Genomic DNA, 23,724 nt, shown 5'->3' on the forward strand with positions numbered 1-23,724 from the left:
GGGGAAGTCAGTTATCAACTTTTGCTTCACGAGGGTGATTTCAAGGAGCTTGGGGGTTTTGTAAACAAACAAAAAGGCCTGAGCCCAAAAGAAATACAAAAAAGAGCTGACATCTACAAGAGCTTCTCATTCTCTACAGCTTCAGATGCTCCTAGTTATTTGGTGAGCCTGTGATCACACACAGCAGCTGTACACACACTGTACTATACAGCTGGTGTGTGCCCAGGAAATGGTTACCAGTATTACTCATACCTTCAGCTAACTTTTACATCTTGAGAGTTTTGCTGTAAGTAGCACCCATGTTTTCCTGAAGATACAGATCACTAAATTACTACTGTGTCCACAGCAGATCACCAGTAAGGAACGTTACAGGTCCACCCAGAAGCCCCACCAGTTGTGAGTGGACACAGCTATGTTAGTTTTAAATTTCCAAAAAACACAATACTGGCCTAAACGAGGGATGTTAAATTTGGATTAATCGGCTAATCGATTATTTAATTAGTCTATACGGGCACCTCCGTCTTCAAAGGCGAAAGTGCTGCAGAGAGCACAGGGCCAAAGAAAAACTCAAGCAGTCCCCCACTAGTCCCATGCTCCTTGTGGCATTTCAAAGCGTCAGTGCTGCATGGAGCCTGGGGTCAGCTGGAGAGTCTTTCTGATAGAGGCAGCACGGGTGGGAAGTGGGTAGTCGACTTTGTTTATTGAATAGTCGACTAGTTGTTCTCATCTCTCACCCAAACTGCACATTGGAGCCTTCTCTTGGGAAGCCAGCAACTTTCTCAAGGAGGGCGATGACCCTGGGATCCTACTTCCATGTTCTATTTTGTGTAGTTTAAAGAAGAGACCCCACAATCAACATAGTTAAAAAAAAAAAAAGGCAAGTTCAGCTCTTCAGAGTAAAAATTCATCTGCTTTGATAGGAGACAGATACAGAATAATTCCAGGTTAGCAAAATCAGAATACAACTTGGATCCACTGTTCTCAGTTTCCCCTTGTTTTTTCCCCAGTACATCTTCCCCCTAATTCTTCTAGTCCACTGTGGCTTTACTTTTTATTCTTCCTGGGCCATCCTTTCCCTGAGTTGCTATTCCTTTGGCTCCAAACCAGGTCTTACTGATATATGGGGAGGATGGAAGAATGACTTCAACAGTGTTTGAAGTTGCATTCATTCGGGTCTAGTTGTTTTATTCATCTGCATTCCAGACAAATGACTTCATAATAATTTCCATCCCCTTTAGATTTCAATGAACGGTATTTCCTTAAGAAAGGAATTTGCTACCATATTTAAAAATTTCCTCCACAAATTTTAGCTTAGGTGACAATACCGAAAGAACCAGTCCAAAACACCATAGCATCCCTAACCTCCCGGTTCTATGGGTAGCAGGTTTTTTTTAAAATTATGCAAGCTTTTATCTTTCGAGTAGGGTTGCCAACCCTCCAGACCTAGCCTGGACTCTCAATCAACTAAAGATTAATCTTTAATTAAAACAAAATACAGGACTATGTAGTACTTTAAAGACTAACAAGATGGTTTATTAGATGATGAGCTTTCGTGGGCCAGACCCACTTCCTCAGATCAAATAGTGGAAGAAAATAGTCACAACCATATATACCAAAGGATACAATTAAAAAAATGAACACACATGAAAAGGACAAATCAAATTTCAGAACAGAAGGGGGATGCAAAGGGGGCGGGGAAAGGTAAATGTCTGTGAGCTAATGGTATTAGAGGTGATAATTGGGGAAGCTATCTTTGTAATGGATAGCTTCCCCAATTATCACCTCTAATACCATTAGCTCACAGACATTTACCTTTCCCTCCCCCTGCGCATCCCCCTTCTGTTCTGAAATGTGATTTGTCCTTTTCATATGTGTTCATTTTTTTAATTGTATTCTTTGGTATATATGGTTGTGACTATTTTCTTCCACTATTTGATCTGAGGAAGTGGGTCTGGCCCATGAAAGCTCATCATCTAATAAACCATCTTGTTAGTCTTTAAAGTGCTACATAGTCCTGTATTTTGTTTCAGCTACACCAGACTAACACGGCTACATTTCTATCACTATTCTTTAATTAAAGATTGTCATATGATTTAATTTCCAGGAATACATCCAACCAAAATTGTCAACCGTACTTCAGAATATAAACTCATTAAGTCAGGGATCATGTCTTCTTTTCAGTTTGCTCAGCAGCTCTCTGACACTGGGAGCGCTATCAAAAACAAAGAGTTAAAAAGAATAATTTAACAATAATCCTACTAAATGGAGTTACACAAGGTCTGCTATGACAATATAGAAAATGCAATAATAATTGCATGTATATAGCATGTTTTATGCGCAAAACAACGAGCAGTGACTAATTAAATCCTCACAATCACCTGATGGAAAAACTGAAAGGAGAAAATGGTTTGTCCAAGGCCGGAGCTCAAGAAATCAGTTCCAGCAGTTTTTGAAAACTGAAAAGAAGACCTATTTCAACCACAAGATGTCACTACAACTCAACAAATGTTAATACCTGTCAAAGAAAACATTTCTTGTTGGTCTGAGGAAGTTTGGCTCAGATGTATCATCTGTTTTTTGCTGTGGTTTCTCTATTTTGCATACAGATGTGCAGCGACTTGGCCTAGGTCATGTCGCTCACTCCTAAGAAGAGATGGGGGCAGGGTTTGTAATGGAGACCTTGACAGGATCACAAGGACCCGGGAGCAGTACGGAGACACAGATCCTCTGCAAGGAGACTATGGCCTTAATGATTAAGGCTATGGCCTGACATCTGCAGTTTTCATCTAAAACTTTGCAAACCCAATCTTGATACCATTGTCTCAGGGAAACTCGGATTCCAGACTCAAGTTTCCTGCCTTCATATAAAAATATCTTGTAGGTGAGTACTGACCCCGAATATTTCATCAGTTCTATATCATGGTTACATCATCTGTGTGAATCATTAGTTGCTCACTAGATTATCCAACCAGCTTTGTTCTTAAAATATTTGATTTCTAAGATGTTAATTAGCCAGTGTTACATCGTATAGTCATAGTAAACACATGAATTCACAAAGGACTCTGACCTGGGAGTTGATGATGCGCATAGTTGTTTTATTTCCAACGTCTTTTTCATAGCCACGTGTAGGAGCAGAATTAAATCTCAGAACAGCATCGTGAGAATCTAAGGGTACAAAAGGGCTACATTTATATATTTCTTAACAAAACAATCTCATTTCAAGGAAAATGGGTTTGTACATTTTTCTAATCCTAGTATTTAGAGGATAAATATTCTACTATGAGACAAAGCCCAAATCCTCTTTACCTGCCATATGTTACTACAATTGTTCAAATCCACTGGGAAAATTCAAAACAATCCAATACTAACTCAACTTGCAATGCATATACAGTGTAGCTGTAGCCATATCACACCTCACCCACCTTGTAATTCCTACATATTTACCCTAACTGGATAAAACGGTAAGGTTCTTCTTCTACACAATTTCACATCTTATTTCTACTGCAACATATTAAAATAAATACTTCATGCCAGGATGCATTAAACTAGGGCAATATGCAGGTACACAATGGCCCGCACACACGGCTTAGATACAAAGCTCTATAACAGGTGTTTCTGTCCCCCAAAGCTGCAAATCCAACCTCGTCCCCAAGGTCAGTGCAGCTCTTGTGGAATTTGTGGGAGGGCAGAGCTATCGACACAAAGGCTTTTTTTCCTCTACAGTAATTTTGGGGCCCTCTCTCGCTTCCTGGCAGAAGGGCACCAACAGAGCTACACTGCTAGCGCTTTCCCACAACCTGGAGTCATGCAATTAGAAAGAGGAGCTTTGCATAAGAGACAACTGACTTGGGCCCCAATTCAGGAAAGTGGTCAACCACATTCTTATCTTTAAGCTCATGCTTAAGTCCTATTGAAGCTGGGTTGAAGTTTCCATCAGCATTGTCCATGTGAGCATTCTCTACCGGATGAGAAATGCTCAAATGCATTCCCTCTGCATAAGCAGATCTCAGAAGAGGTTGAGAGAGGGTGCAGAGTAACTGTGAGAAAGGGTCCAAAGAAGTCAGTGAGAATGACGCCCACACCACAGACAGTATCCTCTTGCTTTCGCACCTAGCCCAGCAATCTCCACAGGTTTTGTCCCTTCTGCCTATGGAGAGAAGGGAACGATGTAGGTCAAAAGCGAGCTACCCACATCATCTCATGTAGAGTTTTAACTAGGGATGTTAAAATGTGCTTATTGAAGTAAATGGGTAACTGCGGGGGAGTGGGGCAGATGGCACGCCAACAAGCATTGGCTCCTGCCTCCCCCGAGTCCCGTGCTGTACCAGAGGCAGCAGTGCACGCTTGGGAGGTAGGGTGGCATGCATGTAACCATGCATGTTAACCAATGAGCCCAGGTTCATCAGCTAACTATGAACGTTACCTCTTTCACACCCCTGGTTTTAATTGAGGAGTTACTATAACAATTACTAATTTATTTTTAAAATGTATATTTAAAAGGTACCCATCGCCCTGGGCATAGCTACATCAAAGTTATTCAAAATGGAGCCCAGTGTTCACTTGCACACTATGCTGGTTCCGCCCAAACGAACTCCCCTATTCAATCAAGGGCTTCTGCCTGGAAAAATAGTGGAGAGCTAAGCAATGCAGTGTGACCCGAGGATTACGACATCCCAACTCTGAGGTTAATGGAACTACTTGTGTGAGATTCAAGCAGGGGTGAAAGGTACTTAAATTTCTTACAGATGCTATCCTATTACAACCCTGGTCTCTGCCAGCTTTTGTAACAGCTCCCTGCCGGCTTTTGACGCAGCTTAGCCAGCTCTTGTGGGAGCTACGCATCAGGGTGCACCTGCTTACTTTCACGTTTGGATTCAAGCACCTCAGCTCCTTCTGGTACCAAGCAGGGGGCGGAGGCTACTTGTACACTTCTGTACACCATTCAGTGGCCTCACGTAAGCTGGCTCTAAAGTTTTTGGCCCCTTCCACCTACAGTAAGTGCCCAGAAATGCTGCATAGCTTGACATCAATGGGAGCTGCAGGCTCAGCACTTCTGAAAATTAAACACCTTATAGTTAGGTGCCTTAATATGGATTTTAGGTCCCTAACTATAGGTGTCTGATTTTGAAAGTTCTGAACAAATCTTGTGACAATGGGTAGGGTTGCCAGGTGTCCGGTAGTCACCCAGACAGTCCGTTATTCACCCAGAGAGTCTGGTATTTTTGCCTCCTGTCCAGTAAAAAGAAATTCAGAAAATACCAGACACCTAAAATGTCTAGTATTTTCTGATTTTTTCCTGGCCAGGAGGCAAAAATTTCAGATGCTTACTGAGTTCCACAGGGGAACTGTCCAACCCGGAGCAGGGAGACAAGATGGCAGATGGCCGCTGGCAGTGTGTTAGGGCCAAAAAGCCTCAAAAGCATTTCTTAAAAGGGCCACGCTTTTTTTTGTTGTTTTTGTTTTTAAATTTCCAACAGAATTTTTTTCCCCCGGTAGGGTTTGGGGGAGGGGGGGTTGGGGAGGGGTGTTTGGTATTTTTGGTGAAACTATCTGGCACCCTAACCAAGTGGAGTCATGCAGTTCACTGTGTACTTAACACCTTTTAGCAAGACATGTTAAAACATCCATTAGTGAAGTACATTGAGGTACCAGGATACAGCTAAAAAGTGACTGGTTACTGTGGAGAAATTAAAACCGCCCCTCGACTTCACAACAGAATGTGATGCTTTTGCGTTTGCCATTAAATAACATGATCTACAAAGAAAGCATTCACACTTGAAACACCTATCATCTTTCAAAATGTTATGAGAGTCCAAAAGTGATGATCAAATTGAAGTCTGAGACAGCATTTCTACTAAGAACACAGAAGAGGGAGCTAAAGGGCTACTAATAAAATGTGTCTGCAATCCTCTTTTATCCATTTTTTTTCTTCTGGAAAGAGGTCTAGATATAACCCCCATATGCAACAGTATCATAAACTCTGAGAAGGAACGTGCACGTGGAGCTACACCCTGCATGCTTCAATCAACCCATCTCCCTTTCTAGTTGGCCCCAAATTGGTATTCAAAATCTGTGCTGGTTGGGAGTGGGTGGGAGGGGAGGAGCAGCATGGAGCCAGAAGAGCCAATAAGCAGAGCCAGCATCACAGTTCCAGCACACACACTATGCGCAGCATGCCATATCCCACACCTTGACTCCAGCAGAGCCCATCCAAATAGCTGGAGTGGGCATTAAGGCCAATGCTGCAGAGCAGGGGCCTTGCAGATGTACTGATTCTGCAATCAAGCACTCTCTCTCCTAAGTTCTGGAGGGGGCTCCAAGAGAAACCTTAATTTTCGTTCCCCTGTTCCTTGCCCATGGCTTTTCTGAGGGAAGGGTTTGAAATATTTGATGAAAGCCTTATTAACGGTGGCCATTCAAACCTGTAACTTTTACTAGGACTCTTCCATTAGGAGGCACACATCAGATGAAGATTCCCAATTAAATTGAAGGCTCCACAAGAATACTGAATGAGTGGCATGAGGCTGCCATGACCAGAATAGTTATGGAGGGACCACTTAGTGCCATGGAGTCAAGTGGGCACTGAAGGCACCTACCCTATCAGAGTGACCATCCAATACCCTACTATAAATACCTGCCCGGGGACTGAGACTGGCACTAAAGGATTTTGCTTCATTTCAGTGAGAGCACACAGTGGGAGGAAGGAATGGTTGAGCTATTTCACCTCAGAGGTTTCTAAATCAGTGGGATTTCACATGAAATTGGGGGTTACTCAGTTTTGATTTCAGGTGAAGGCTGGCAGGTCATTTGTGCTGTGCTGGATGCCCATTAGAGTAGTTTGATAATGACAGCGGTTCTAATAGATCACAGAGATTTAAGAGACACCCGTCTGTGTCAGTAAAATGAAGCAGGCATAAGAATGTGAAATGCTGGATGATGGGAACAAGCACACACCCAAAGTTTTCTATGGAAAGTTGGGATGTAGATTATTCTTGGTGTTCCAGAAGCAAGTGGAGGAAATGTGATGCCTACATTTATTCCTTTTTCTTGACCTTTTTAAACATACCATGACTGTCACATCAGGAGAGAAATCCTAAGACAATAAATAAATAAAAACAAAAGCTTTCCCTTACACTACACAAATGTACAGACACAAATACTGCTTTTAAAAATGAAAGCCTGTGAATAAATCTATTCTGTTAAAGGAAATAAACATGCATCACACCAGCATGTAAAACTGTCACTGTTCTATTAAACTCGGTGCATTCTTTGTGCCCCAAGCTACAATAAAATAAATAAAATGTCACCCTCTTAAAATGAATAACTATCATGGGCCTGATTTTTTCTCAGCTATACTAGTGTCACTCCACTGAAATCTATGGAGTTATACAGATATAAAGCTGAGGGGAGAGAGAGAAGGAGGATCATCAGGCCTGTGCCTGAAAAAAGGATGAACCTTTTGACAGAAACACACACAAACTTATGAGTGAGAAGCATTTTCACCCACCTATTTCATCCCCTAGAGAAGAGTTCAGTATTGCACCAGCAGACATAACCACGGCACAGCTCCCGAAGCCATGCGGATACAGTTTGCCCAGTGGAATTTGAGGAACGTGCTTTTCCCATCCAAGCGCAGAAAAGGGAGCCTCCTTGCCATCTATTGTTTTCACATTCACCCTGCCCTTGAGCTCACAGATTAGCTGCTCTCCTGTCAACCTGGAGTTCCGTTTCCCTTTGAACCGCACCCCGTGCTTATTGGTGTTCAGGTAGTCTTTCATGGCTTTCTGCAGGCGAGGATTCAACATCTTGGAAGAGACATCCCCTTTCCAAAGCCTGTACAGGAAGGATTTTGACATTGTGGAATATAACCCGTCCCAGTCATCAGGCTCATCAAACATTGGGCTTCTCCTGTGGGCTGGGTTTCTTTTCCTTGTCCTTTTCTCGTGGGTCCATTTTGCCTGTAAAACGTTTCTCTTTTGATCAGCCTCATTGACAGAGATGAATTTCACTAATTCTTGAAAGTTGCTGTGCTGCTGAGAGGGCCCCCCAGCAAATAAATAGTTGTCATCCCCTTGATAGAAAGCACCTTTTGATTTTGTCCCCATCTGGGAAGGAAAAAACTCTTCTTCGTTTTCAAAGCCATCCTCGAGATCAATCCACTTTTTAACGCTCCCAGTCCCCGATTTAAATGAACCTAAGAGATCTTCATTAAGAAGCGCCTCGTCCCTATCTATGGTTTCAGAGAATGATGGATCATGTATTGCTCCCATAATAACTCTATGCTTTCCCTGGATGGGCAGGAGCCTCTTTGTCTCAATGTAAGAGAAGGAACTCGGAACTGGTTCAGCACTGTTGCTATCTGTAAAATAGATGAAGATCGCCAAGAAAAGGAGACCCCATGCAAACAGCCCAAACAGCATTAGTTGTTTCCATTGCTTCAAGTTAGGTTTCATGGCAATGCCTGTACCAACTCCTCTGTGCTTTGAAGTATTGGTGAAGGGGAATGAAACCTGAAAAGAATATCACATATTAATCAAGAACTGTTCTGAAACCAGAGAACACACAGAAGCATATCAACAAGTTCTGGGACAAGCAGGCTCAATACATTCACAACAGCATGGGAATCTCAGGGGAAGAAACAAACATAGGAGCTCAGGAACACCATACAGGTGACACTTGATATAGTGCACTATGGAGGAAGTCCAGCACCCTCCTCTGAGGCTATGGATGGTCCCAGTGCAGTCGAGCCACTGTGGTTCTTCTGTAAAAAAGGTCAAGGAGCCACTTGGAGTGCACACGGCCTCTGCATGGTACAGAACCTTGCTGTGCATATGGGTTAGAGAGAGGAGGCTCGTGGGCAGATTGGGAATAGGGATGTAAAATCCCGTTTAGCTGGCTAACTAGTTAAACAATGAGAATGGAGCAATCTGGGGGACTGATCAAGTCCCCACCTGCCGCTGGGCTGGAGTGCTTCCCCAGCCACAGGTAAGGGTTGCACTGGCTGGGCTAAAGCAGCCTGTTTGTGGTGGACCCCGGGAGGGCTCAAATAGTTCCTTGCCCGCGACAGGTGGGGAGCTGCTCCAGCCCCCACCGGTTAACTTTAACTGGTAAGCCTCATGCATTAAAGGTGAGGCTTACCAGTTAACTGGTTAAACAATGTCATCCCCAACTGTGTCAGGGGCTTAATTAACTTACTTCCCTTTTTATATGATTAACTTATGCCAATGGATGTACAAGTTGTTCTACCAACTATTCAGTTGCATGTTATAGCCTCAGGCTGTGCTGTGGATAACTGTGTAACCTCAGCATTTCAAATACAGAGGAGTCTTAACGCAGACTTTGAGCCCAGTTCTTCTTTCATACTAGTATAAATCAGAAATGACTCATTTGAAGTCAATGGCGTTAGACTGGAGTAAAGCCTGCACAAAAGAGAGGCGAATGAGACCCACTATTCCTATAGAAACAGAAGTATGCTGCATGGAGCATCTCACTCTTCCCTCCTCCCCCCTGCCAAAAAGGACTCCAGACCACCATTATCCCATTTAAAAAGGTATCCACATGACCCAGGTAATACAGCTACAGAGTGTATCTGCAAGTCCAGTCTGATCTGGCCCTCTCAAGAAGGATGGAGCTATCTAGTCTAGGAATATAAAGGGTTAACCATTAACCGTCACCCTTACTTTGTGATGCTCATGGGTAACTGGTTAACTAACTACAGCAGTGTCCTACCCGATCTGGGTGAGAAGCTGCTTCAGCCTGAGGGGGGAGGGCTACTCCAACGTTAGCCAGTTAAACTTAGCATTTAACAGGTTAACATTTTAAACGATAATTAACATTCCCACTCTGCACTCCCACCTCACAGATCCAGGTTTTGTGAGGTCTTGGGAAGGTAGGGCAGTAATGCAGGGCCTATTTGTCTAGTACTCCCTCACTGCCCCATGCACACTTTCCACAGGGTGGAACAGCCATGCATGGGGACGCGGGGGGGAGGAAGAGAGAGAGAGAGAGAGAGAGAGAGAGAGCGAGAAAGAAGAGTCTCTGTGAGAAGCTCTGAAGTACATAAATGGGCCCCAAGGACATCTTGTTTTATTTTTATTTCTTGAAAATGAATGTGTTAACTGTACAGAAAAAAAGTGCTGCATGGAAAGCAGAACTAAAAATGAACAATATTTTTCTTTCACTACTAAAAAACACCAAGCTCATATTACACAAATTAATCTAAGGAACCCCATGGATTTCTAGTATTTCTGTCTGGGCAGTTAGTTCATCATGCAAATCTCAGACTACAAAAGCAAGTCTAGACCAGTCTCCATGTTTTCTCCTTACTCCAATAAGATCTAGTTACGCCATGATAGATTCACTTACCCCTTCGTGCACACACAATAATGAGACTAATGACACCTTGCTAGTTTGGTACTCTCTGGTCCAGCAACATCTGTGGCCCGGCATGATTTTATTTAGGCAGATGTTTGCTTATTATGGGTGTGGCCAAGTTTCCCATGGTCCCATAAAGTTTGTTTACAGCCACCAGACCTGGCTCTCAGTGTTCTATGTTGATGGGTAAGATCCACCTGCCATCTGGAAAGTGTGTGTCTTTAGCCAGTGTGCATGTGTGAGAGTTGAAACTCTCTCAGGTCTGGGGGAATTTACTTAGTATTTTATTAACAGTATGTGAACTGCAAAAAGAAAACCAGAATACTTCCAGAAAATAATCCTAATTCTCAATCAAAATAAAATCAGGCACAATTTTTCCAGTGAAAGCATTGATCTGTGGGAGGTGTAACTTTGTTCTACAAAGATTCAAATTACTGGTGTGCTGCCTCTGTGCTATAACTGCAATTGTTTCAGCACAAGGGGCACTTTCATTTTTTCTAAACCAGGCCTCCTGACTACTTATTAAGGGAGAAGGGATGGGTGAAGGACATCCCTTTGTAGCATTCCTCCCTTTCAAGGCTGCCTATTGTTAAATTAATTCACGTAGACCCCAGCAGCTAAGAGGTCAGCAAGATTCAAGTTGATGTTCTAAGTTTCTTACTGTTATGTTAAATAGGGTTTTTCTTTACTGCAGTTTTATAAAGAGTAGGTCACTTGGGGGTTATTTGGAATACTGAATGTTAGTTGCAGGCAGACATTCCCATGGTGCTCAAAATCCGACTACAGTTTATTTCATGGAAAGCTTACATGGACTGAGTAGATAGCTGACTACAGAAGCACGTCCTGATTCATTGGCATTAAGAAACCTCTGGCATGAGGCAAGAAAGCTGGAGAGAAACACATATGCATACACACACACACACCCTTTTGTCAGGGAAGTGCCAAATTATTTTTAGCATTAATCATTGTTGCTGCACAGGCTTATACAGTAGACAGCAAAACTGACAGACCTCTTAGGATGGATCTGCCAAATATACATATTGGTTTGTTTATAGCCAATAGATAAGTTCCTATGCTATAATTAGGCCTTCTAATTAATGAATCACACTTGGACAGCTCTCTTGTTAGTATCATTGATCATTATTTGCCAGTGAAGTCAAATGTATTCAGTATTTCTTGTGGCAATGTACAGCAGCTCCTTTTTGTTTTTGGAGGGTCATCTAACTAATGCAGTGCTAACATATCTATAAAATTACTTTGTGCTTTGGACCAGACTAGCACTTCCCAGGGACCACGTAGGGGAGGAAAAGAGATTCAGTATTACCAATCCCAAAATTTCAATAATCATGAATTAGATTGACTTAAAAATAACAAACTTTTAAAAATAAATTTGGGATTCTTATTTGCCTTCTGATGCTGGATCATATACAATGTTTTCAAGCTATTCACGGATTGTGGCAGCTGGGACTGTAAAAACAAAACAACAAAAAAACACCAAATTTCTGTTGAGGACTTTTTCTTAATTTATTCTGCAGGCTTGGGAGGCTTGGGCTGCACAAACCTCAGTGTTTCATTGGAGACCAGAGTCACTCTATGCTTCTGATACTGGCTCACCCTTTAGCACCTTCCCTTCAGTTACTTGGTAGAAATGTTGGTGGCATCTTGGCTCTAGTGCCACCACTGTTCCTGGAGCTTCAGCAAATGGACCCCATAGCTCAGAGAATACCTCAAGCTAATGTTGTCTGGGCCGTCAGGAGGAAATTACGTGTGTTACTCCCCCTCTGCATCCAACCTGTGGATCCCCCCCGCGATATGAAATGGTCTTCACAAGATCCAGGAAGCGATGGAACAGTGTCTCAGAGAAACCCCATCTGCCGGTTAAAATGTCAAGCAGCCCATCTATCACAACCACCCTCACTCTTAATACTCTCCACAACAGCCACATCTGACTCTCACGAATAGTAAAATATCAAGGAAGCATGATTTCATCTGGTTTCCTTTTGTAACTGTGGACTCAGAGATGAACAATCTCTCCATCTTTTACAAACTATCCACAGCCCTATCCCAGTTTGGGCTCTATCCCATATGCCACAGTTTTAGGCTCTCCCAAAGGTAAAACAACAAAGGTGATGGTGTGCAACCTTTACATACACATACATACCACCCCGGCAAAGGCAGCAGAAAGCCGATCATCTCCTGGTGCAATATGGTGGAACAGGGTAGGTTTGACAGTGCTTTAAGTTTCACCAACCAGTAGTGAATCTCTACTACAGGTTGCTCTGAAAGAGGAGGTGGCCATAGCATAAGTAGTTCTGGCCACAGCCCCAATACACCTTCTACACTGGTCAGGCCAGGAACAAATGACACAGAGCCTGCGATGGCAGCTTTATAGCACCCATGACAAGAAGAATCCCCAGCTAGCTGTTTAAACCAGCTTTCCATCCCCTTTATGACGCCAAAGCAGTACAAAGAATACAGAGCAAGGCCAGAAATCAGCTGAGCTATTATACAGGTGATCCTCATTTCAAACAAGTTTTCTGGAAAACCTAGTATAGTACATACTAGTATCTACTAATGCTGTTAGATCATAGTATGTTATTTGTCTAAGCAACAGAGGCTATTGGTACCTGTTGACATCAGTATAGAGCTGCTGAAAGTGGCAGGTATCTCTAGAAATCTACAAAATCAACTTCACCATTACCACACTTTTGTGTTACATAGTCCTGAAAGAAACCCATTTCCCAGCTTGTCAGTAGAGTTCCTGTAAGGGCCCAAACCTGCAACTCTCACTCATGTGCATAGACTTTACACATGAATAACCTACTCCCACTGACCTCAGGTCCTAAAATAGTACCTTTTTTCCTTCAATTTCCTCTAGTCCATCATGAATTGAAATAGAAATTTCTATTATTTATATTTTATAGTGTAATAGTGCCCAACAGCTCTGATTAGCATCAGGGTCCCATTAAGCCAGGAGCTGTACATATGAAAAGTACCTACAGCTGCTCACAAGGCCCCGTCCCAAAGGTCATACACCTAAAGAACAAACTAAAGCAAGGATGAGGATAAGGGGCAAACATACAAGTAAAGCAATAGTGTTGATGAGCACGTGCTTTGTTAGCTTTTCTTCTATTTATTCCATGATATTATTTTATTGTGGGGGGGGTGGGGTGGTCAAGGTAAAGTGAGAGGGAATGGCTGAAAGGAGGAAACACAGATGAAAGGTGCTGGAAAAAGGGGAGGAGAGGGGATGGTGAGGGTCCAAGAAAGAGGACAGAAGGAAGGGTGGGTTAGAGAATAGCACAGAGAATGGGGGGGAAGAGAAGCTGGATACAGAGAGACTGTGACTGAGAGACTACAGAGAAGAGCGACAAGAATGATTAAAGGTCTAGAGAACATGACCTATGAAGCCAGGCTTCATGAACTGGGCTTGTTTAGTTTGGAAAAAAGAAGATTAAGGGGGGACATGATAGCGGTTTTCAAATATCTAAAAGGGTGTCACAAGGAGGAAGGCGAAAATTTGTTCCTCTTGGTTTCTGACAGGACAGGACAAGGAGTAATGGGCTTAAAGTGCAGCAAGGGAGGTTTAGATTGGACATTAGGAAAAAATTCCTAACTGTCAGGGTGGTCAAATATTGGAATAAATTGCCAAGGGAGGTGGTGGAATCTCCCTCTCTGGAGATATTTAAGAACAGGTTAGATAGACATCTGTCAGGGATGGTGTAGGTGGAGCTTGATCCTGCCTTGAGGGCGGGGGGCTGGACTCGATGACCTCTTGAGGTCCCTTCTAGTCCTATGATTCTATGACTGTCAGCACAAAGGCAGCCAGTCAGATAGATAGTGTCAACAGCTTCAATTAAGAAAAGAACCAGCCAACAACCTGGAACTGTGCCAACTGGGGATGGGAGAGGGACATGATGGGTCTCTGCTGGGCTTCGTCATGTCCTATTGGTGCTAAGGATATCAACGTGTAAACATCTACACGATTAACTGATAAGCCTGGGCTTATTGGTTAACCCTGTCGACTACATACATCGCTCCCCCTTGTTATCTCTGTACCAGAGGCAGCAAAGGGGGGGAGGGGGGGGGAGAGCAAATGAGAGACAGTGCTCATGGGAAGTTGACTAACCCCCCAAACCCTCCGCTCCTGCCTCTGATAGAGAGGCAGCAGTGTGGTGGGTGAGGGGACAGTGAGCTGGACTCAAAAGTTGGTTTCCTCCAACTCCAGCACTGCCGAGCTTGGACCCCCCACCAGGATAGGGGCTGCTGCCGCCCAACACTGATGCCTCTGTATCAGAGGCAGCAGTATGGGGCAGCAGGATGGAGCCAGTCTGTGCAGGGAACAGGTTTTTAAACCGTCTCCCCTCTCAGACCAGCTCCACCTGCTACTCTACGCTGATGCTTCTCCCAGTGAAGCAGCAGAGCAGGCTGGCGGGGGGCTCCCTGGGAGTAGGGCCAGGGACTATCAAATAGCTGTGTAACTGCTAAAATTTGATGCAGTTACACAACTATTCAATTACACGCTAACATGCTGCCACTGGTTGCACTGGGGGAGTAGGGTTGGCTTCACCCCAGAATGCCCAACTCTGCTTCCCTTCAGCTCACATCATTGGAGAAAGGGAAACCACTGATGCCTTAGGCTCTTGGAATTCCGACATTTGTATGAGTAAATTGCAGGACCTCAGCTATGTGTCTCCCTGCCACTCCCAAAGGGTTGGCCAGTCCCAAGAGGTGCTGCTCTGGTCCCCACAGGAAGGGAGAAATAATTGGGCCTCATAGGCAGTGTATGCCCCTTTTATTTCTAATATGAAATCAGCTTTCCTCCTTCCTATGAGCACTGAGATGGACTTGATGGTCTGTATTTGAAATAGAATGCGCATTTGTATCATTACAAGTGTCCACAAGAGTGTATTAGTCATACGGTAGTAACTGTTGATGAGAGAGGAAATTCTAAAATACAAGCGCATTGGTATGGTGTGACCAATCATCTAGAGCGCAGATAGAACACCATACCCATTTTCAATGCTCTCTGATTATCTGTGGAACCGATTCCCTCTGCCCACTCCTTTCAATTTAGAGAAGTGAATGGATTTCTTTTCTCCTGAAAACCGCAGTTCAGAGCAGCATGCTCCTGTATTCTGACGTCAAGTTTAACCAAGCATGACTGCACGACTTTCCTATAGGACCGCAGCTTGAAATAGAGAGAGAGGGAGATGAATGGCCAATTAAATAGAAGGAAAATACTCAAGCAGCATTTTTTTTAGGGATAACTTTTGGTATGTGTTTCTGCTGAAACACATAATTTAACAAAGGAAAGGAAGTGTTTTGAGTTTGTTTGTTTTAAGCTTGACAGGATGAACAATTTGCTCTCTCACCAAATCGTGCAAGCCAGTGACTACTCACAAGAAAAAAAATGTTTAAAATGTTTCAAAAAAATGTTGTACAGTATGCAACAGCTCATTTTATTTCTGCTTTCAGCGAGGTTAAAATAAAAGGCTTCTTTTCTTTGCTCTACAAAGAATTGTAGTCGCTGAATTACTCTTAGGGTACGTCTGGGATGAGGCATACCTGGGTTGTCGACAGCTCCCTTTGATGTCGGCAGGGGAGCGTCCAGACTATCGCGCTGAGCCGACAAACAGCTGATCAGCTGTTTGTCGGCTCAAAGCGGCAGCCATGTAAATTTAAATGAAGCGGCGATTATTTAAATCGCCGCTTCATTTTACTCTGTCGGGTAGCCTAATCTACATGCCTCTGGCGACAGAGGCATGTAGTCTAGACGTACCCTTACTGAACACAGCAGTTATCACAGCACAAAAGAGAACTCCAAATTGCTTCCTGGAAGAGGGAAGTATGTATGTTCATAATCATATGAACACACTAATCATGGTTCCAAAAGTTATTTAAACATTCAAAAACTTAGCCCGAGCTCACATCTGATATCTAACCAGGAACGGTTTGATTTTCCATTGGAGGTCTATAATGCTCTTGACATTTTTCCTTCCTTTACTCTGTCAAAATAGAATGGTAAATTCTACATCTACCGAATAAACCTTTATTATAAACATGTTGGATCTCCCTGGTCCAGCACCACTGGAACCTGACCCGACCCAAAGGAGACAGTTTGCTGAACCAGGGACAGACAATTCTGTCCCTCTGCAGAATCCATCTCCCGGGATCCATCAGCAGACCCAGATAGGCTCCTCTCCCAGCTGCTAAGGTCCCACCACTCTGCTGCCAGTCTGGCTCCATGAGCACTGGAAGCAGAGACACCTGCCCCTGCCCTGCTGCCTCTGATCAAGGCAGCAGAGCGGGGTGAGGGGCAGAGGGGGGCTGTCGCAGAGCAGCCTCTGTTTGCAGCAGGCCCAGGCTCACAATGGACAGAGAGGCGCTGCTCTGTGGGATGCCAGTGCAGCCTCTGTCTGCTGGGAGCTCATTTTAAAACTGGCTCCCCCTGCGGACTGGCTCCTGCCTATCACCCCATGCTGCTGCCTCTGATACAGAGACAGCAGCACAAGGTGGCAGGGGGCTCCCCAGGAGTGGGATCAAAGCGGACTGGCTGCTGCCCTCGGGGACAGTAGAATAGTCGTGTAACCAATAAGATTTGATGCAGTTACACAATCATTGAATTAATCAATATCTAACATCCCTACCACAGGGCTGAGGGTGGCCTGGAGGATTACTGGGGTCGGGGAGCTGGTGCCAGCAGCAGGGGTAAAGCCTACCCCCACAGTGACCAGCAGTGATGGGAAGAAGAGTGATCTAGCCGCAGCCCACTCTGCTCCCCTGAACAACATGGCTGGGAGCTGGGCTCAGAGAAGTGCAGTGGACTGGGGCCAGGTTGCACTGCTTTCCACCATCGTGGTGAGTGCGGGGCTGGGGGATGAACACTGCTGCTGGTGCTGCATTACTTGGGAGAGAAGGTTTGCAGGCTGGGCTGTGATGGGGGTGGAGTGGGGCAGGGTGTGACTGAGGAGGGGGGAAAGGGCGTTGTTCCAGGCCTTGCATCTGCCCTACATATTCAGTCTTCCTTACCTACAAATGTACGTTGTCTGGGATGAAAGTTGAAATGAAAGATTTCTACCTGGGAGAAAGATTGCCAACCTAAAGAATAAAATCAGCTTGACCCTTTTTTAGATAAGTATAATACAAAACTGCAATTTTCTAGAATGGTACACATGGATTTTTCTTTTGCATATTTAAAATGCAACAATATTTAACATACCAACATTGCTGATGACAAGCCAACCAACATTAGCTAGATGTTTTGTTTGGCTTTATAAAATAAAATAAAATAAAATAAAATAAAATAAAATAAAATAAAATAAAATAAAATAAAATAAAATAAAATAAAAGCAGTATTAATGTTTACACTTTTTCCTTTCTGGCACTTTTGTGTGCGTGGCTCAGTGATTTACTACTTTAGACCAACTTTAAATAAACAGATCTTTTCTACTGTATGTAATCTGATGCTATCCACTGGAACTGGTTGTGATTTTTACCTGTTTGGAAACTTTGCAGCTACGCAGGAGGTCTAAGAAGTGCCATCATTCAATGTGAGGAACCCTGTAAATAAAATTAAGGTTATGAGTGTGGATTCTCCACTGACTTGCACTTCATACAATCATAAAACATTGCCATTCTGAACTTTCAGCAACTTTTTTTCACTTTGCAGTAGGGAGGTAACAGTTTAAGCGGGTAACCAGTTAACCAACAAGCTCATGCTTACTAGGTACCGGCACTGGTTAAACCCTTTATAGGCCTAACAAGGAGCTGTGGCAGCCCCAGGAGGTGTGGTTTATCATGTAACCAATAGGAATTCTATCAGTTACACAGTTAATAATTTTTTAACATCACTACTTTACATACATGTGAATGTGCCATATGCAAGGCAGTAGAGAATGAAGCCCTTTGAGAACAGAGGCATTATATCAGTGGAAAAAGTGGTGTAAGCAAGTCCATCTGGGTGGTAAAATTAGCCCGGCTAGTCATTTTTGCTATGAGATTTAAAAGGAGGGTCCCCTGACTGTTCTCACACTACTTTTGCACACCTGTAATTCTAGAATTTACTCCTAATTTACACCAGCGTAACTGAGATCAGAATCAGTTCCAAGGTGTTTTTTAGACCTATAAGCCACTGCAGCAGAATGGTTAAACAATAAATGTATTTCATTTGAAGCCTTAAATTCCAAACTCTTTCTAGGGGTGCCACGTGTCCAGTTTTCGACCAGAACACCTGGTTGAAAAGGGACCCAGCACTGCTGATTATCATTAATGAGCAGGCCATTAAAAGTCTGGTTGGCAGAGATGGCTGGCTCTCTGCTTGGCTCCAAGCAGCTCTCAGAAGCAGCGACATGTCTCTTGGGCTCCTAAGCGCAGGGACACCGGGGTACTCTATTGCTGCCCTGTCCCGTGCGCCGGCTGTGCAGCTTCTATTAGTTGGGAACCTGCATGTGGAGGCAGGGCGTACTGCACAAAGCCATCTGGCTACACATCCACTTAGGAGCAGAGGGCCATGCCGCCACTTCCAGGGTCCCTCAAGGTGATCGCTGCCCCGATCCTGCTCCCCACACTCCAACCCCCCACTCCTCTCTCATGCCCAGGCTTGGAACCCTCTACCAGCACCCAGAATCCCTCCTGGAGCCACTCCCTCCCACACCTCAACCCACTTCCCTAGCCCAGAACCCCTTCCCACACTCAATCCCTCACGTCTGGCACCTCTCCAGAACCCACATCGCCAACCCAAAGCCCCTGCCTTAGCCCAGAACCCCCTCCCACACTTCCAAACCCTCGGCTCCACTCAGAGCACCCTCCTGTACCCCTAATATTTCATCACTGGTCCCACCCCAGAGTCCGTACTCCTACCTCCTGCCCCAGAGCCCCCTCTCACACCCTGAGCCCCTCATTTCTGGCCTCACCCTAGAGCCAGCACTCCTGACCCAGAGCCCTCACCTTCTTCCGCACCATGAAAATGGATGAGGGGAAGTGGAGAAAAGCAAGCAGCAGGGAGAGGCGGAATGCAGTGAGTGGGGCTGGGAACTCACAAGAGGTCAGCAGAGGGCGGGGCAAGGGTATTCAGTTCTGTGCCATGAGAACGTTTGCAACCCTAAGACAGCGACTGCCTTTTGTTCTTGGGTTGTACAGCACCTAACACAGTGGGGTCAGGTTCTGTGGTTTAGGGCTCTCAGGAACGACACTAATGCAAACAATAGCAACTTTCAATAGGGGCTGTTTGTGTGCCTTTACCACAAAAGGAAATGCTCAGTTTAAATGACAACTTCGAAGCCGGAAGCCATTCAGTTCACTTACAATAAGTTTCCCTTTTCCTATTATCCAAATTGTAAAATTCTCCAGTTTCACAAAACATTTGTTAGTATGTGTTTCAAATGCTGTGTCTTTTTGGTTTTCAGCCAATAAGCAAATCTATGAAATGCCATTCACTTCACTTGAACACTCCTCTCTAATTACCTTGAAGGAGCAAGGATAAGCAAATTCTGCTTAAGACATCGTCCTCATGAGGGGAAGGGTATGTGAAGTAAAGCAACTGGTGGGCATTTTGTCTCAAGCTGAGGGACAATCGCTGCTCCCAGGCCTTGCTTGGGTTTCTGTCCTTGCAATCAGCCAGCAGATGTTAGATATATTTGAAGCACTCTTTTCCTCTCTCCCCACAATCCCTAGACTGCTGTAAACAGACCTCTCAGAGTAGGCTTATTGTGTTGTAATTTGAAATACATCTGGGGATCACCCCATCCCAAAACTACCAACCAAGATTTAGTAATTGTCCATCACAGGCGTGCTATAACAATTACCCAGTAGGAGAGAGTTAGGGTTGGGGTTGTTACACACAGGGATAAAAGATCATTTAATCGTAGCCGAGAGAATAAAACTGGTTGTCAAAAAAAGGTGGGGTGATTATTTAAGTCCAAACAAATGGAACGGGATTCCACTTAAATATATAAATAATAAATAATTAACAGTTCAAATACACATACATACACTGTCACTTAGCAGTAAGTGTAACTAAATATAATCCTTTAAATAAATATTAGGGATGTTAAAATGCATTTATTTAGGTAAATGTGTAACTGCTCAAAATGTCAGTGGTTATACACTTACACATGGGGAGAGGTGGCTCCCGGGGAACCATCTGCCCCCCACCCCGACCTCTGTATCAGAGGCCAAAAGAGGTGGCAGGATCTGGTGCTGATAGAGGCAGCATGGAGAGGGGAAAGGGCTGCATGTAACCATGCACATTAACCAATAAGCCCATTTGCTCGCTTGCTCTTGCTCTCAAAATGTTTATATATATATAAACATTTTATCTTGCAGGTTATTTTGTTCAAGGTTCCACTTTCCCCAAATTTCTCACTGGGTGCTAACAACCTGCAAGCACCTGATGTGACTTCCTTGGAGTTGAATCTCTCTCTTCAAGATGCCTGCTCGTGGTGGAGTGGAGTGCACATTAGACCAGAATCACAGGATCAGAAAGACCTTTGGGTCTCCTGCTTAGGATGCCTGGGACAACACAACTCAATGATACGAGATGACTGAAACCAATCCTCAGGACCACACCATCAAACATGGACTGATTTGACCAGCCAGCCTTAAAACTAAGGAGACCTCCCCCCACCCCTCATCTGCAGCCTGCCCTGCTCAAAACTCAGTCTCTCTACCATAGGCATGCACATCACATTTCATTAGGGTGTGCACCCAAAGAATTTTTTTTAAATGTACTTTGACCCCAATTAGCCACACCCCGATCCCTGTTAACCACGCCCCTGACCCCCATTGGCCACACCCCCTGACTCCCATTGGCCACACCTCTGGAGGTAACACTCTCGGGGCAAGATGGACACATGATCAGAAGTAAAAGGTGTCATGTGACACCCCCCCCAGGACTTTTCCCACCATCCTCCTACCAATAGAGATTAGTTTGAGACTAAACCCCACCAACCCCCCTCATGCAACTATCCTGCAATTGCATTAACCCAATGTGTGTGACATTAACTCGGGGGCAGAGAGGCTGCAGAAAGTATTCCCTCCCATGAGCAGAATGAATTTTGTGTTGAGCACCAGTACTGAGTTCATGTGGCTTGTTTGGATGTGCCACTGTGGCACCCAAGTTATTAATAAATATCTCATAAACCTCTACCTTTTCCCTCTGCCGCCATGTCTCCTCCCCTTGCTCGATCAGTTCCCCTGGTGCCTGCTGCCCCCCAACCCCTCACCCTCCTCTGCTGTCCTGACTCCTGCCCTTCTCACTGCCCTCAGCCTTCCTGAGACCTGCCCCTCTCCACCAGCCCTTCTCTCCTCACTGTGCCCACTCCTCCATTAGCCCCACTCTGATCATGTGAGCTACCCCTCCTCATCCCCTCTTCTAACACCTCCCTCTACACACCTGCCCTGCCTCTCACCTGCAGGGGAGGGACCAGCACCAGAGGAGTCTCTGCCCTTCTGCTTCAACCCTAGAATTCCCTGGCACCTGCACCTTCCCTTATCCCTGCACCCTCCTGGTGTCTCCCCCTTCCCTTACTGCCCCTGCCCCCTTTTTCCCTGATTTCCACCCCCTCACCACTCTCCCCCATTCCCCTCAAGCCCCTCTGTTCTCTCACACATGCCTTGCTCCTCCCCCGCCTTCCTCATGCCCACCCCTTCTTTCAAGCCTTCTACCAGCACCACCTCCTCCAACCCCCAATGCCCTTACTCTCCCAGCATCACGCTGTCCCTCCTCCCACTGACACCTCCCCTCCTGCCCTTTTCCTCATTGTCTCCACTTGGCCCCCTGGCATTTGTCTCTCCTCTACCCTGTCCCTTGGTGCCTTCCCCTTTCTTCTCCTGACCTGCCCCCCTCCCCTCAGCACAAGCCCCTTCCTCTCCCACCCCTTCCTCTTATTTTTCCCCACTTTCCCTCCCCTCCCTTACCTTCAGCTTCTGCCTTCCAGCTTGCGGGGCTGGAGTCAGAGTCGGCCCAAGCTACAAGCCAGCCAGGCCCTAGCACGGGGCGCCTCAGGGGCACCGCGCGGTGCTGCCGGGCCAGGTGGGAGCGCCCTCGGGTGCATAAGGGACGCCACACGGTACTGCTGGGGCAGGTGGGGTGGGGCCCAGGCCGCAAAAATGGCTTGGGCCAGCATCTGTAGTCGGGCCCCAGCTGCTTCTGGAGATGGGCCGTGCGATTTTAAAGTCTCGGGCCGTGACATCATGCCACACCCCGGCTTTTCCCCTCTCACCTGTTGTGCAACATTTGAGGACATCACATGCGCTCTCTCTGCCCCACAGTGCCCTGTAGATGGCTGTGGGGAATTTAAAGTGAGGGGCTGCAGCACCCCCTTATAAATCCCCCTCTTCCTCCAGCAGCCACTAGCCGGCCTGAGACATTAGGGTGTGCCTGGGCACACCCAGCACACCCCGTGTGCACACCTATGCTCTCTACTTACTATTGATTTGTCTCAGTCACACCCAGTTTCTCTCAGTTTGCTCTCAGACTTTCAGGTCCACATTGGTCTGCTTTTGTGTCTCAAACAATCCCCTCTTCTCTGACAACTTAAACTTTCCCTTCATCTCAGGGTAGGGGTCACCTTTCCTCCATAGAAAACTGACAATGCATTCACCTGAACACATTCATACATGGTGGAGTTCTTTTACCATATTTATACAAAAAGGGATCTCCTGGATGCTAAAGGAGGTAGATTTCCCTGTTCTACTCTTGCCCTAGCCTGCCCCTACTCACGTCTTCTTTTCTGTGTCCTCCTCTTTCGAATGGCTCTCCAGGCTAGGTTCACAAAATGAACTTACATGCCTAATTGTCACTTTAGATTCTTGAGTCACAGATTTAAGCACCACTGGCATTCGCAACCCCTCTGCTGAGCTGATGTAAAATGCTATAAGCGACTAAATTTTATTCTGAAAAACACAGATAGTCAACCATTATTTGTCAAGTTTCAAATTTCTTGATCAAGGTCTAGGCAACGTTCAGATTCCAGAGAAGAAAATAATAAAAAATAATGGCAGTAATAAGCACATAAAAGATTTTTATGATCCATTCAAAAATATTTGGTGGTCCAAATTTTGCCCAGGGTTCACCTATTGGACTATCCCTGCCAAGTTTCCTAGGCACTTATATTTCTGCCTGTGTGAATATGTACTGCTGCCTCACTCTAGTTTTATCACTTGGCAAGTTGTTACCAAAACCCTTTTTTGGAGACAAAACCCAGAGAGTGTTCACTCTGCAATGTAACAAAGGTCGTGAACATGCACATTTTGGGCAAAAAAACCTTACACCACTCTGAGGGGCTTTTGTCCCTCCACATCCTGATACTGTTGACTGTCATGCACTGTTTACTATAGTAGCCTTTT

At 45.0% G+C, this 23,724-nt stretch overlaps 2 protein-coding genes across 5 annotated transcripts in view; one reads left to right on the forward strand and one right to left on the reverse strand.

The window, feature by feature from the left end:
• Positions 1-23,724, forward strand: part of LOC102452866 (pinopsin-like) — a 159,834-nt gene that overhangs the window by 113,241 nt on the left and 22,869 nt on the right. The gene's annotated exons all lie outside the window — the stretch shown is intronic.
• The window catches only part of ST6GAL2 (ST6 beta-galactoside alpha-2,6-sialyltransferase 2), a 318,315-nt gene that overhangs the window by 19,759 nt on the left and 274,832 nt on the right, over positions 1-23,724 (reverse strand). For 3 of the 4 annotated variants that reach the window (XM_006114562.4, XM_075917803.1, XM_075917829.1), the window contains 3 exons: positions 17,874-17,937; positions 7,508-8,510; positions 3,068-3,165 (listed from right to left, as the gene is read on the reverse strand). In XM_006114562.4, the coding sequence (XP_006114624.1) occupies positions 3,068-3,165; positions 7,508-8,453 (1,044 nt within the window). In that variant the 5' untranslated portion in view covers positions 8,454-8,510; positions 17,874-17,937. The remainder of the gene's footprint in view (positions 1-3,067; positions 3,166-7,507; positions 8,511-17,873; positions 17,938-23,724) is intronic. The other variant, XM_075917819.1, reaches the window with a different exon arrangement.

This window comes from Pelodiscus sinensis, chromosome 1 (assembly GCF_049634645.1).
Source record: "Pelodiscus sinensis isolate JC-2024 chromosome 1, ASM4963464v1, whole genome shotgun sequence".
NCBI lineage: Eukaryota > Metazoa > Chordata > Testudines > Trionychidae > Pelodiscus > Pelodiscus sinensis.